The 13,490-nt window shown below is 32.4% G+C and overlaps 1 protein-coding gene across 4 annotated transcripts in view; it reads right to left on the bottom strand.

Annotated features, from left to right (window-relative positions):
- The window catches only part of LOC104898933 (hypothetical protein), a 16,998-nt gene extending 9,388 nt beyond the window's left edge, over window positions 1–7,610 (bottom strand). For 3 of the 4 annotated variants that reach the window (XM_010686063.3, XM_010686066.3, XM_010686064.3), the window contains exons 1-6: window positions 6,927–7,610; window positions 2,381–2,453; window positions 2,146–2,276; window positions 1,612–1,992; window positions 237–1,522; window positions 1–58 (exon numbers count right to left, since the gene is read on the bottom strand). The exon at window positions 1–58 is cut by the window's left edge and continues 253 nt beyond it. In XM_010686063.3, coding sequence (XP_010684365.1) covers window positions 1–58; window positions 237–1,522; window positions 1,612–1,992; window positions 2,146–2,276; window positions 2,381–2,453; window positions 6,927–7,085 — 2,088 coding nt within the window. In that variant the 5' untranslated portion in view covers window positions 7,086–7,610. The remainder of the gene's footprint in view (window positions 59–236; window positions 1,523–1,611; window positions 1,993–2,145; window positions 2,277–2,380; window positions 2,454–6,926) is intronic. The other variant, XM_010686067.4, reaches the window with a different exon arrangement.
- Window positions 7,611–13,490: the final 5,880 nt, after the last annotated feature.

Genomic DNA, 13,490 nt, shown 5'->3' with positions numbered 1-13,490 from the left:
AGGGGCATGGAAATTGTTGGTTTCTGCTTCGCTAGAACTGCAGCTGTTCATTTCGGGCCTAGAAAAAAAAGTGTATAAGAACTTACACACACATACAGAGAGCATATTTTTCAAATGGGTCAACACTAAATACTGTTTCCTACATGTTTGGCACATTGTGGCCCTAAAAAATATTGTAATGTCATGTTGAATTGCATGAGAAGCAAGTACAAATATTTAAGTTAAAATGGACTTACAGCCAGGTCATCAGGCTGCAATCCCACATTTTAGGAAGGTTTTTAGGTTTACTGCCAGGTGGAAAAAGTCGCCACTTCTGACACTTGTCACAGCAGACCCAATGGTCATTTCCATCAACACTAACAGGAGCTGGCTCAGATATGGGTTTGCCATTTTCTGGTACAGAAGCATTGTTAGAGAACCCTCTATGTTTTGCCCCTGAAGTCAATCCCTTGCGCGTTTCCAAGGAGCTTGTCCTCTCCCTTGAAGTGTCATAAGCTAAAATAGTCTTGTCAACAACCTCAGAGATCTTCATCATCTCTTCAGAAGGAACATCTGGGGAGTCCATTATATCACCATCCTGTTCATTCATCTCCCCAAAGAAATCAGCATACTGCCCCCTGGCTTTTCCAGAAGCTTTTTGCACTTCAATTCTATAAACATCATTTTCAGCATCAGTATACTTTGTGTCTTTTAGCACCTGAGCATGATCTTTATTAACTTCCATTGCTATTTTCCTAGTGCCAAAATCATGGGCTGGACTATTTTTGGGTTTCTTCTCATCTTCTGATGAGAACTGCTCTTTTCCACAAGGTAAAACCATGCCATCATCACAGGAAGTAGATTTGTCGGTCCCCTGATTCATAAGACCTTTTATCCCCATTTTTGAAGCCTTTATAAAGTTTGAGCCACCAGTGCTAATATTGGTCGCACTGTCTGCTGTTTCACTTATTCCATTGCCAACCTTTTCTGAATCAGTCACCACATCAGTCCGTAGTCCAGCAGCTCTGTCATGTATAACTTTTCCTGCTGAAACTGCCTTCTCACTGGGCTTCTCAATCAAGCTAGCATGGACAGATATTGACTCGATAGGCTCCCGTTTTGATGCATCACTGTAAACCTTTTCCTTCAGTGAAGCTCTTGGGGAGCCTTTTATGTTATTGTGCGCATTTGATAGAAGGGGAAGCTTCAAAGCTTTAGAAACAAGCTCCTCACAAGACACAGCATCGATGTCCGTCTCCTTTAATTGGGATGGTGAGCCAATATTGCCGTCCTTCTTATCTCTCTTTTCTTGCAAAGATAACCCCTTTTTGTCCAATAACATCATGCTGTTATCACCAGAAATTGCCTTCGTATCTTGAACTGAAATAGGTGGATGCCCTATGACAGCATCTTCGGGTTTCGCCTTGGAGGAAGGTGGGGTAAGAATATCTTGCAGGTGCTTTGGCCTTTCACTCAAACGTATCAGATCATCTGAAAGAGGAGACAAGAAGCAATCTCCAAATAGTGGAGACAACATCATCATCTGCCCAAATACATTAGAGACATCAACAAGAATAAAGAGAGAGCAGTAGACGACAACAGCGAATATAAACAGCAGATACATTAACTCACTTGAAGAATTCGAGTTGGAGACTCAAAATCATCAAAAGACAGTCTGCCACACAACCCTTCACTTTCCGTTGGGCTGTCATCAAGTGATGAGGTTGGAGAACCATCAAGGCCAAGACCACTGTAGATTGCAGCATTCCTCTTTACTGACAAATTATCCGTACCCACTTTGATTCGAACTTTTAGTGTTTTCTGGTCAGGAACTTCAGATTTAGGCCTACCCTCTTCCATTGAATGAGTTGACTTTGTCACCGCATGTTGTCTAACAAGGTCAATTTGGGGTGGTGGCTTGTAAGCATAAGATGAAGCAGAACCAGCAGAAGCAGATCCCTGTTTAATTGAATACGAGATGTTGACTGGAGCTGGAGTATTATGATGACCACCCTAAAGACAAGTCTGACAAATGAGCGATTTCGCGATAAAGCCATAATTTTTTGTCCAAAAACTTGTAAGCAAATCAATATGAAGGACAAGGCTTTCAAGCAAACTAATTATTTGAATACCCAATATTAATAAAACTTAATACAACAAGAGTACCTCCGGTTGTAAAGTATTTGAAGACTGGGAAGTTATATGGTTTTGTATTCTTGGTGGGCTCCTAGAATGAGACCAAACAGGTGATCGACGATGAGACGGCAAGAACGAACCATATATACCGTATTTTGCCCCTGGATTTGTCAGAAAATCATAATCATGATGCAATGGTAAAAGTCGCCTCAAATTGGCCTTTTAAACATATAGTAGAGCAGGTACTTAGCAGTACTTGACTCACCCAAACTCTCTGCCGAAACCACACCTTCAAAATCTTTCTTAAAATGTCCCAGTACATGTTGAAGTTTGTCATCCTTGCAAAGAGAATTCAGATATAGTCAACAATAGTAGCACATACAATTTGATCAAAAAAGTGACAAAAAAAACCCGAGTCCACATAGATTACAGAAAAAGGCAAATTACATGAATCAGAAAAAGAAGCCAACAGTCGGTCAATACTCTATTACATGAGACAAAATGCTGCAGAAAGGAAATAACCTTCAAAACATCCTACAACCACAATGCATCACAGATAGATATTGATAATTTGATAGTTGATATAGTGAACGTCTTAACGACTTCAACCTTTCAGCTTTAAAAGACTTCCCTCCATCCACCTCTCCCCAAAAGGAGTTTCCAAAATTTAAGGGACAAAAAAAGGTACTACTTTGTCCCGGTTTTGAGTCCACTTCGGATTTTGTGACTCAATATTGCACAAACCCCACAGGTGGCAAACATCTTGGAACGGAAGAAGTTGGATATAAAAACAGATATCTATAAAGCAGTTGCTTACCATCTATCCTGAATCAAAACATACATGCTCATATTTTTCATGAGCTGGTATTATGGAAAAAAAAGATCATATCTCTTAAATTCTTACACGATACTTGTCAACCTATCTAAATTATGAACTTACATCCAAACGATTCATCACTTCAGTACAAATTTAACTTTATATATAGCTGATATAAGTGGGCTCCTTTCGAAATACAGAATAAACATAACCCATCATCATTTAACATAACACAGCGAAAGACAAATTACAGATTAGGAACACTAACGGCATGTTTGGTTCGTGGTACTAAATTATGGTAATAGTAATGCTTTTTAGTGTAAATTTGTGAAGACATTCCAATATCAACATTCATGGTAATGAAACTTGATATCAAAACATGTGTTTTCCTTCATAAATTTCCATTACCACCCAATATCACCTTCCCAAGTGGTAATGGATAGTAATGAAATTTTAGGAAGAAAATAGGTGTTTTGAGATAAACTAGCATTACCATGTATGTTGACATGGGAATGCCTTCACAAATTTGCACTAAAAACCATTACCATTAACACCATTTAGTATCACTAACCAAATGGGCCGTAAATAATTTTCCCAAATAACTTGATCTAAAACAGTCTAGTAGTGAACTGACTGATGTAGCGAGAAAATACTAGCTAAAAAATTTTATGTTGAAGGATAAAAGCCTCCACATCTGCACACAAATTCAATTTGCAGTATTGTCTCACGTGCAGCTTAACCATGGAAAAGAGCATTAGTACAAGTCAATTAATCTGTTCTACACTATCAGAACCACAGTGTGATTATGCAGCTATAAGTTATGCCACTATTATATCCAGTAACAATATATGCTTAGAATACTATTCGAGTTAGTCATGCTCTGTCTAACTGTTCTACGATATGCTAGCCTAATATAGTAGGTTTTTAGCAAGTTCAGTAGTTACTTAGGGAACCTTCTTTCTTCTATGACAATTGACTTCTAGATCTAAAATTCAACTAGATTGACTTCTATCGCAGTTGATAGACCTTGATTAGGATTTAAGTCGATTATTTTAGCCTATTTGGATAGCTTGTGAGAGATTGAGCATCAAGCCGTCAACAAACAGATTATCCAAGAGCAGCTATTATTTACTCAGTCAAAAGGAATTTAACACTCATGAGCAATGCAATACATTCTTCTATAAATTGCAGTAAGTGTCCTGCTCACTGGATAGTTGTTGGTTAAATTCCTCCTCAATCAAGACATCAAGAAAAGAAGAAAGTGATGGGCATAACTTTTTTTTAACTCAGAAGTTTATATTAACATGCAAGTATGGTCTTAGCATTATAAAAGTTCCATTCTTGATGAGCCTATTTTGTCGGTTAAGCTCTCTTCATCTGCTAGCTCACTCTCATACACTCCAGCACTGAACATCATTCAAGCAGTATGAAGAAAATTTGTGGTTGCAAGCCAAAAATTTCCCAAACAGGAGTTTATATCTCATACTTCTTTTGCTATTAGTTGCAACACTTTGACTTTTGCACTATGACATAACACAATTTCACCATCTTGTTTAACAAATATAGAATACTAAATTTTATTATGCAATATATTATTGGGTTTGTCTCAATATATATTTCAAATTTATCAGGTTTTATATATTTTATTAAAAGTTTTTTAATATTAATAGACAGAGTTACACATAAGTACACATGAAAGGCAACATGTTGCAACCAATATAAAAAGGAAAAAAATAGAAGTATTACTGCTTAGGTGAGATGCTTCTTTCAAAATCAAAAACATTTTATTTTGACACGGTATGAGCACACTAGTAGACGCATCAATCTCAAACTCAAGGGAACGCGCAGATCTTTTTAATCACTGCTCTCAACTACAATGCGTAAGGAATTAGACTAGAGAACATGGTGATTCCAAGAGTGTCATATAAACTTTTCATCCCCCCTGTACCATGTGATACATCTTGTATAATAGACAGACTCCTGCAAAGATCTTTTGAATGAGGAATTGCTTTGTACAATCTAGAAAGCAAATAGAGTGCAACTTGATAGGGTGAAGTTGCTTACATAATTAGTGAATAACAATTTTAACATGTGAAACAGAAAGGTAAGGCAGCCATGATAAAGCATTTGGGGGTAATGGAACCATTATAATCATTCAGAGGAACCCTCCTTGTCAGAACTAAAGAAGAAACATCAGTTCAAAAGATATAAGAGTCACGGGGTATCATGATCATAAGACCGGAAGATTAGATAGTTAGGAAGATTAGATAATTAGGATAAATGTTGCAACAAAGCACCCTAAAAAGGGTGTTCTGTTCACCTTCTTTACCTAAACTTACTTGGACTTATTGGAACGTATCGAAACTAATTGGAGCTTACTAAAACTTATTTCATAAGGTGTTAGAACTTATTTGACTTATTGAAACTTATTAGAACTAATTGGAACTTATATGCAACTTATTAGACTTCAAAAATATGTAAAGTTAGTAAACAGAAGGCACCTAAGTGAATATCCATTTCTCAATTACACCACTAACTCAAACAATTCTATGTAACACCGGCTCACTGCTAAGTAAATATTTTTATTCTCAATTACACCTATTAATTTTTTTTGTCTAGAAATCTTAATTAAAGCTTAACCAATGTTAATTAACTCGAATTAGAAGGTATTTACTAAAATATAAAAACCAAAATGCCTCATATTGTAATACTTAAGTAATTTAAATTGCAGTTGATGAGAATAAAATAAGTTCACATACGAAGTCAAAGAAATTAGAGGAGGTTAGCCATCCATATTTCACTAAACATCTTCTCATTCAAGTTAATGATCATTAACAGCCTTCCATTACCTTTTCATGAACAAAAAATACAAAGGGATGTTGACGAGAATAATATTATTACTCATGGTGTTTTTGAGTTAGGGGTGTCAATTAGAAATGAAGGTCCACTTAAGGGTGATTTCTTGCAGATATTCCTTATTAATTGCATTAAGATGTAAGTATCATCACAGAACAGATTGATCAATACTAGCTGAACTAGTTTGAAAGGATGTTGAATATAATAACAAGTCCCTAAACCTAATCAGTAGACCTGGAGCTTCCTTTTGCTGCTTAGCAAGTAACCGGAAGAATATAATGGCAAGCAAAAGTTGGTCATGAAATGGGCAGGAAAGCAGGTCAAGAATATAAAGCAACTTTTGCTTCAACAGGAGCTGCTATTGGTATTGGAAACGTTTTTAGACTTCAGTGGATGTGCGTCTTGGGCTCTTTTACCTCTAAACATCTAAAAGAATCTTAGTATCAGGAACCTCATAAATTTTTGGTAATATCCCCTCCCCCATCCTGGGCAAAAAAGGTCGAAGACATTCAAGGCCTCTTACTAAATGCAATAAAAGAAATAGTGACATCCCACAAAGTTTCAGTAAGCTTGGAGTCGTCGTGCTAATCAACCACCAAAGTCCATATACTCTCCAATGTGGTAGGATCACCTAGAACAACTCTTGTATGGTTCCTCCCAACAAATGTCTCAAATCTCTCTTACAGTCTCCAACATGTTATGATCGACTCTTGCGCTATTGGCATTTAATGATTCTTAAATGGTCCCGACTTAATAATTCAGTAACCTGTATTTGCATAGTTTAAACTTACATTAATAGACAACCTCAGGAAACGTTTCTCACCTCTCAAACAAGACATATCCTTAATTCCACCTCTCAAACTAACAAAAGGCCAAGGCTTCTCACAAAGGGACCAACGTTGGTTTGAAATTCTATATCTCCGAAGAAGTTCCACAATCACTCACATTAAAACCACAATCATGGCTTCTTTCACTACCTACCTACAGCTCAATAATATAAATAGAAGTCATGAACAACTAAAGATTACTCAAGCTACAAGCTTTCGACGGATTCAAAAGTGTCCTGATCTAAAATCAATAATGTTAGTGAGCTCAAAATAGAAGAATACAATACAATTAGATTACAAAATATACTTACTAGGTAAGAAAGGGAAACATCTGGGTCAATGCTTGTATCATCATCATGGTAAGAACATGCTTCTCCTTCTTCAAGCTCAGTCTCATCCATTTCTCTTTTGTTACTGCTAAATCCTTGTTCTAACCCTTTCCTTCCATCTCTATTTCCTAAAGAAATCATCTCAGAAACGTAGAAACGTTTCTTCCCCAAATTCACCCACAAAAAACAACGCCCACTTGTTTCACAATCCTTCAACAAATAAAACCCCAAATTCTATTCGACCCATTATAGAGCTATGAATTTCAGAAAAACCCATCACTGATTTCACCTAAATAGATCAAGATCGAAACCTTAATTCCAAAGCCACCCAAAATTGCAATAAAAAAATAAACTTCAATAAAAATAACGAAATAAATTAAACTAGGAAAACAAAGAATACATTTTTATGGAATATTTTTGGGATGATTAATTTAAATTGATCGAAGTTCGTGGAGAATTAAGAGCCCTTTTAGCTATGGATCGTAAATTGACGATCTGTGGAGCTGGGAATTTGATTAGCAGACGAACTACGGTTTTTGGTGTAAAGCAGCCGCGTTTTTCTTTTTTATTTTTATTTTCTTTTTCTAATTAATTTCTTTCCACTTCTAAGTTTTTTGAGGGTAAATTATTACTAATATCTTCTTATTGTCAGAGAAGTGGGCCGCCCCAATTTGAGAGAGAAGAGAGGGTTAGGGTGCGTTCTGTTCAACTTAAAAAATTAAGTTTCAGGTTCAATAAGTTCAGATAAGTTCAGATAAGTTGCTATAAGGTCTAATAAGTGCAATAAGTTCCAATAAGGTCTAATAAGGTCCAATAAGTTCCAATCAGGTGCAATAAGTTCCAATCAGGTGCAATAAGTTCCAATCAGGTCTAATAAGGTCCAATAAGTTCCAATCAGGTCTAATAAGGTCCAAATAGTCAATGTTTAATAAATATTTGTATTATTGTCCACTATTTTGTTATTCATAATTTCATATCACTATTAGCGGATTATGTTATTATTAGAATTTTAATTAAAGTACCACAGTGATTATATAGTATTATACTGTAGTGTCTTATTTATTATTTATTGTATATGTCTATTATTTTATTATTTATTTGTATTATGTCTATTATTTTATTATTTATTTGTATTATGTCTATTATTTTATTATTCATATTACTATTAGCTGATTATGTTATTATTAGAATTTTTTATTAAAGTACCACAATGTATAGTATTATACTTGTATTATTGTCTATTATTTGATTATTCATATTGCTATTGAATAATATTATAATCATGGTCAAATAATTAAGGTTAACAATTAATAATTATAATTATAGTTATGTATAGGCAAATATATAAATAGTAATTTTTTTGTTAAATTAATTATCATAAGAGATAATTAATAATCATTATTTTTAAAGGACGAATTATAATAATTATTATTCCATAAAAAATTTTAGGGGTAGTATTTACGTTAGTGGTAATATTTATGTTATTCATGGTCAATGTTTTTGTCTAATAAGGTCAAATAAGTTTCAATCAGGTTCAATAAGGTCTAATAAGTTTCAATCAGGTCCAATAAGGTCTAATAAGTTTCAATCAGGGTCAATAAGGTTTAATAAGGTCAATCAGGTTCAATCAGGTCCAATAAGTTCCAATCAGGTTCAATCAGATCCAATAAGTTGAATCAGGTCCAATTAGGTCCAATCAGGTTTAATAAGTTCCAATAAGTTCAGTTCAGGTTCAATAAGTTCAGTTCAGATAAGTTCCAATAAGTTCAGGTCCAATAAGTTGAATAGAACGCACCCTTAGAGGGGAGATTTTATTTTTGGTTTTTTTTTATTGGTAAAAAAAAATGAGGATGTTCTCCGTATAGGTGGAGTATCTAATGCATCGTATACAAGAATAATAGATAAATTAGAATCATTACAAGAATTAACATCAAAATCGGAAGTAACTAAGTGTCGACATTAGCGATCCAATATTCCAATCACCAGCTCGATTTTTCTCGCGGAAGACGTGAAAACATGCCACGAATCGAATTGAAGCAGAAGGAGATGACAATCTTCAAGAATATTGGCTATTTGCCCAAGAGAGCTTCAACGCTTATTAATGGCGTAAATAACCAGTAGATTATCCTCTTCAAATAATATTATTTTTGATACCCAATTGAGAAGCGACCTGAATATCATGGTGTAATGTAGTAGCCTCTACTGTGAAGAAGTTGGTGTGCCCCAAGTTGTAAGTAGTGGCGCGAACAAGATTGCGTAAGTGATCCCGAATGATGACACCGAATGCAGCAGTTGAGTCACGAACCGAGCCATCAAAGTTTAACTTGAAAAAGAGTAAAGGAGGAGGTATCTGATAAGGGGTTTTATTGTGTTGTTATGGCACCAAAAATCGCTTTTCAAACAATATTTATAAAACCTAAACAAGCAATTACTAAGGGTGCGTTCTGTTCAACTTAAAAAATTAAGTTTCAGGTCCAATAAGTTCAGATAAGTTCAGATAAGTTCAGATAAGTTCAGATAAGTTGCAATAAGGTCTAATAAGGGCACTAAGTTCCAATAAGGTCTAAGGGTGCGTTCTGTTCAACTTAAAAAATTAAGTTTCAGGTCCAATAAGTTCAGATAAGTTCAGATAATTCAGATAAGTTGCAATAAGGTCTAATAAGTGCAATAAGTTCCAATAAGGTCTAATAAGGTCCAATAAGTTCCAATCAGGTGCAATAAGTTCCAATCAGGTGCAATAAGTTCCAATCAGGTCTAATAAGGTCCAATAAGTTCCAATCAGGTCTAATAAGGTCCAATAAGGTCCAAATAGTCAATGTTTAATAAACATTTGTATTATTGTCCACTATTTTGTTATTCATAATTTCATATCACTATTAGCGGATTATGTCATTATTAGAATTTTAATTAAAGTACCACAATGATTATATAGTATTATACTTGTATTAGTGTATATTATTTTATTATTTATTTGTATTATGTCTATTATTTTATTATTTATTTGTATTATGTCTATTATTTTATTATTCATATTACTATTAGCTGATAGAGTACCACAATGTATAGTATTATACTTGTATTATTGTCTATTATTTGATTATTCATATTGCTATTAAATAATATTATAATCATGGTCAAATAATTAAGGTTAACAATAATAATAATAATAATTATTATTATTATTATTATTATAATTACAATATTTTGCAATTCGTCTTTAAATAATTAGAGATAACATGTTTTCGTTACTAATAACTATGAAAGATATAAATGTTATCAATCAGGTTAACAACAACAACAACAACAACAATAATAATAATAATAATAATAATAATAATAATAATAATAATAATAATAATAATAATAATAATAATAATAATAATAATAATAATAATAATAATAATAATGTTTTTGTCTAATAAGGTCAAATAAGTTTCAATCAGGTTCAATAAGGTCTAATAAGTTTCAATCAGGTCCAATAAGGTCTAATAAGTTTCAATCAGGGTCAATAAGTTCCAATAAGGTCCAATAAGGTCAATCAGGTCCAATAAGTTCCAATCAGGTTCAATCAGGTCCAATAAGTTGAATCAGGTCCAATCAGGTTTAATAAGTTCCAATAAGTTCAGTTCAGGTTCAATAAGTTCAGTTCAGATAAGTTCCAATAAGTTCAGGTCCAATAAGTTGAATAGAACGCACCCTAATAAGGTCCAATAAATTCTAATCAGGTGCAATAAGTTCCAATTAGGTGCAATAAGTTCCAATCAGGTCTAATAAGGTCCAATAAGTTTCAATCAAGTCTAATAAGGTCCAATAAAGTCCAAATAGTCAATGTTTAATAAACATTTGTTTTATTGTCGATTATTTTGTTATTCATATTTTCATATCACTATTAGCTGATTATGTTATTATTAGAATTTTAATTAAAGTACGTACCATAATGATTATATAGTATTATACTTGTATTAGTGTCTATTATTTTATTGTTTATTTGTATTATGTCTATTATTTTATTATTTATTTGTATTATGTCTATTACTTTATTATTCATATTACTATTAGCTGATTATGTTATTATTAGAATTTTTTTTATTAAAGTACCACAATGTATAGTATTATACTTATATTATTGTCTATTATTTGATTATTCATATTGTTATTAAATAATATTATAATCATGGTCAAATAATTAAGGTTAACAATAATAATAGTAATTATTATAATTATAATATTTTGCAATTCGTCTTTAAATAACTATAGATAACATGTTAAATATATGAATAGTAAAAAAATTTGTTAAATTAATTATCATAAGAGATAATTAATAATAATTAATTTTTTAAAGGATGAATTTTATTAATTATTACGTCATAATAAATTTTGAGGGGTAGTATTTACGTTAGGGGTAATATTTATATTACTAATAGTCAATTTTTTTGTCTAATAAGGTCAAATAAGTTTCAATCAGGTTCAATAAGGTCTAATAAGTTTCAATCAAGTCCAATAAGGTCTAATAAGTTTCAATAAGGTCAATAAGTTCCAATAAGGTCCAATAAGTTCCAATCAGGTTCAATCAGGTCCAATAAGTTGAATCAGGTCCAATCAGGTTTAATAAGTTCCAATAAGTTCAGTTCAGGTTCAATAAGTTCAGTTCAGATAAGGTCCAATAAGTTCAGGGCCAATAAGTTGAATAGAACGCACCCTAAGGGTGCGTTCTGTTCAACTTAAAAAAATAAGTTTCAGGTCCAATAAGTTCAGATAAGTTCAGATAAGTTGCAATAAGATCTAATAAGTGCAATAAGTTCCAATAAGGTCTAATAAGGTCCAATAAGTTCCAATCCGGTGCAATAAGTTCCAATCAGGTGCAATAAGTTCCAATCAGGTCTAATAAGGTCCAATAGGTTCCAATCAGGTCTAATAAGGTCCAATAAGGTCCAAATAGTCAATGTTTAATAAACATTTGTATTATTGTCCACTATTTTGTTATTCATAATTTCATATCACTATTAGCGGATTATGTTATTATTAGAATTTTAATTAAAGTACCACAATGATTATATAGTATTATACTTGTATTATACTTGTATTAGTGTCTATTATTTTATTATTTATTTGCATTATGTCTATTATTTTATTATTTATTTGTATTAATTTTATTAGCGGATTATGTACTAGTATTTTATAAAATTAATTTTTTGATTTTCTACTAGTTTTTTATAAAATTAATTTTTTGATTTTCTACTAGTATTTTATAAAATTAAAACGATACTATTAGATATATTAGTGACGAAAGTTATGTATAGGCAAATATATAAATAGTAATTTTTTTGTTAAATTAATTATCATAACAGATAATTAATAATCATTATTTTTTAAAGGACAAATTATAATAATTATTATTTTATAAAAAATTTTGAGGGGTAGTATTTACGTTAGTGGTAATATTTATGTTATTCATGGTCAATGTTTTTGTCTAATAAGGTCAAATAAGTTTCAATCAGGTTCAATAAGGTTTAATAAGTTTCAATCAGGTCCAATAAGGTCTAATAAGTTTCAATCAGGGTGAATAAGTTGCAATAAGGTCCAATAAGGTCAATCAGAGTTCAATCAGGTCCAATAAGTTCCATCAGGTTCAATCAGTCCATAAGTTGAATCAGGTCCAATCAGATCCAATCAGGTTTAATAAGTTCCAATAAGTTCAGTTCAGGTTCAATAAGTTCAGTTCAGATAAGTTCCAATAAGTTCAGGTCCAATAAGTTGAATAGAACGCACCCTAAGAAAGTAGTAAAGGCAAGTCAAGGGTCGATCCAGGGGAGATGGGATTAATTAAGGTCTTTCGAGTCTAGATTACCTAATTGAAGAATTTTTGGAGGTTTTAAAAATGATTTGGTAACAACTACGACTAGCTAATATCAAAGAAGCAAATAACACGAGATAAAATATCAAATAGGAAGACACTAGAGTTAAGGTTAATAGTATGAATCAAAGTAAAGCAATGATCATTAATGCAATTGTGAAGTAAAGGAGACGATTATGCAAGGTTTAGTTTTCCTCTAAAAAACTCGAGTCCTCTCTTGAATGGTCCTCGAGAATGATCGCTTAATCAATCAACTAAATCCACTATCGAATGGTCTTTAGTCAATTGATTAAGAGATCCAATGAATTCGAAAAACCCCTACTAGAGGATCCCCTTAATTTCTACCTAATATCTTGGCCTAGAAATTAAGTTGATTCTGAGGGATGATAAAAGAGTTCAAAATTCGATTTAAGAACATTTGAATTCAAAATACCAAAGTATAAATGTGATCAATATCTATCCTAAGGCCTCAAAACACCAAGATCAATGCATAGACATCTTTAGAACATCACAATCACATTAACAATACATTTAAACCCTAATCCATACTTTCACCCTAACCCTAGATAAGAAACTACTCACTAATAATGGATTCTAAGCAATAAAATATGAAATCTATAACTAATCTAGGGCTAAACATGATTAAGAGATAATTAATCTAATAAAAATAACAATTATGAAATTATAATAAA

The sequence above is a fragment of the Beta vulgaris genome, chromosome 7 (assembly GCF_026745355.1).
Source record: "Beta vulgaris subsp. vulgaris cultivar EL10 chromosome 7, EL10.2, whole genome shotgun sequence".
NCBI lineage: Eukaryota > Viridiplantae > Streptophyta > Magnoliopsida > Caryophyllales > Amaranthaceae > Beta > Beta vulgaris.
The sequence above is the reverse complement of the archived record's forward strand: the minus strand, read 5'-3'. Positions and strand labels throughout refer to the sequence as shown.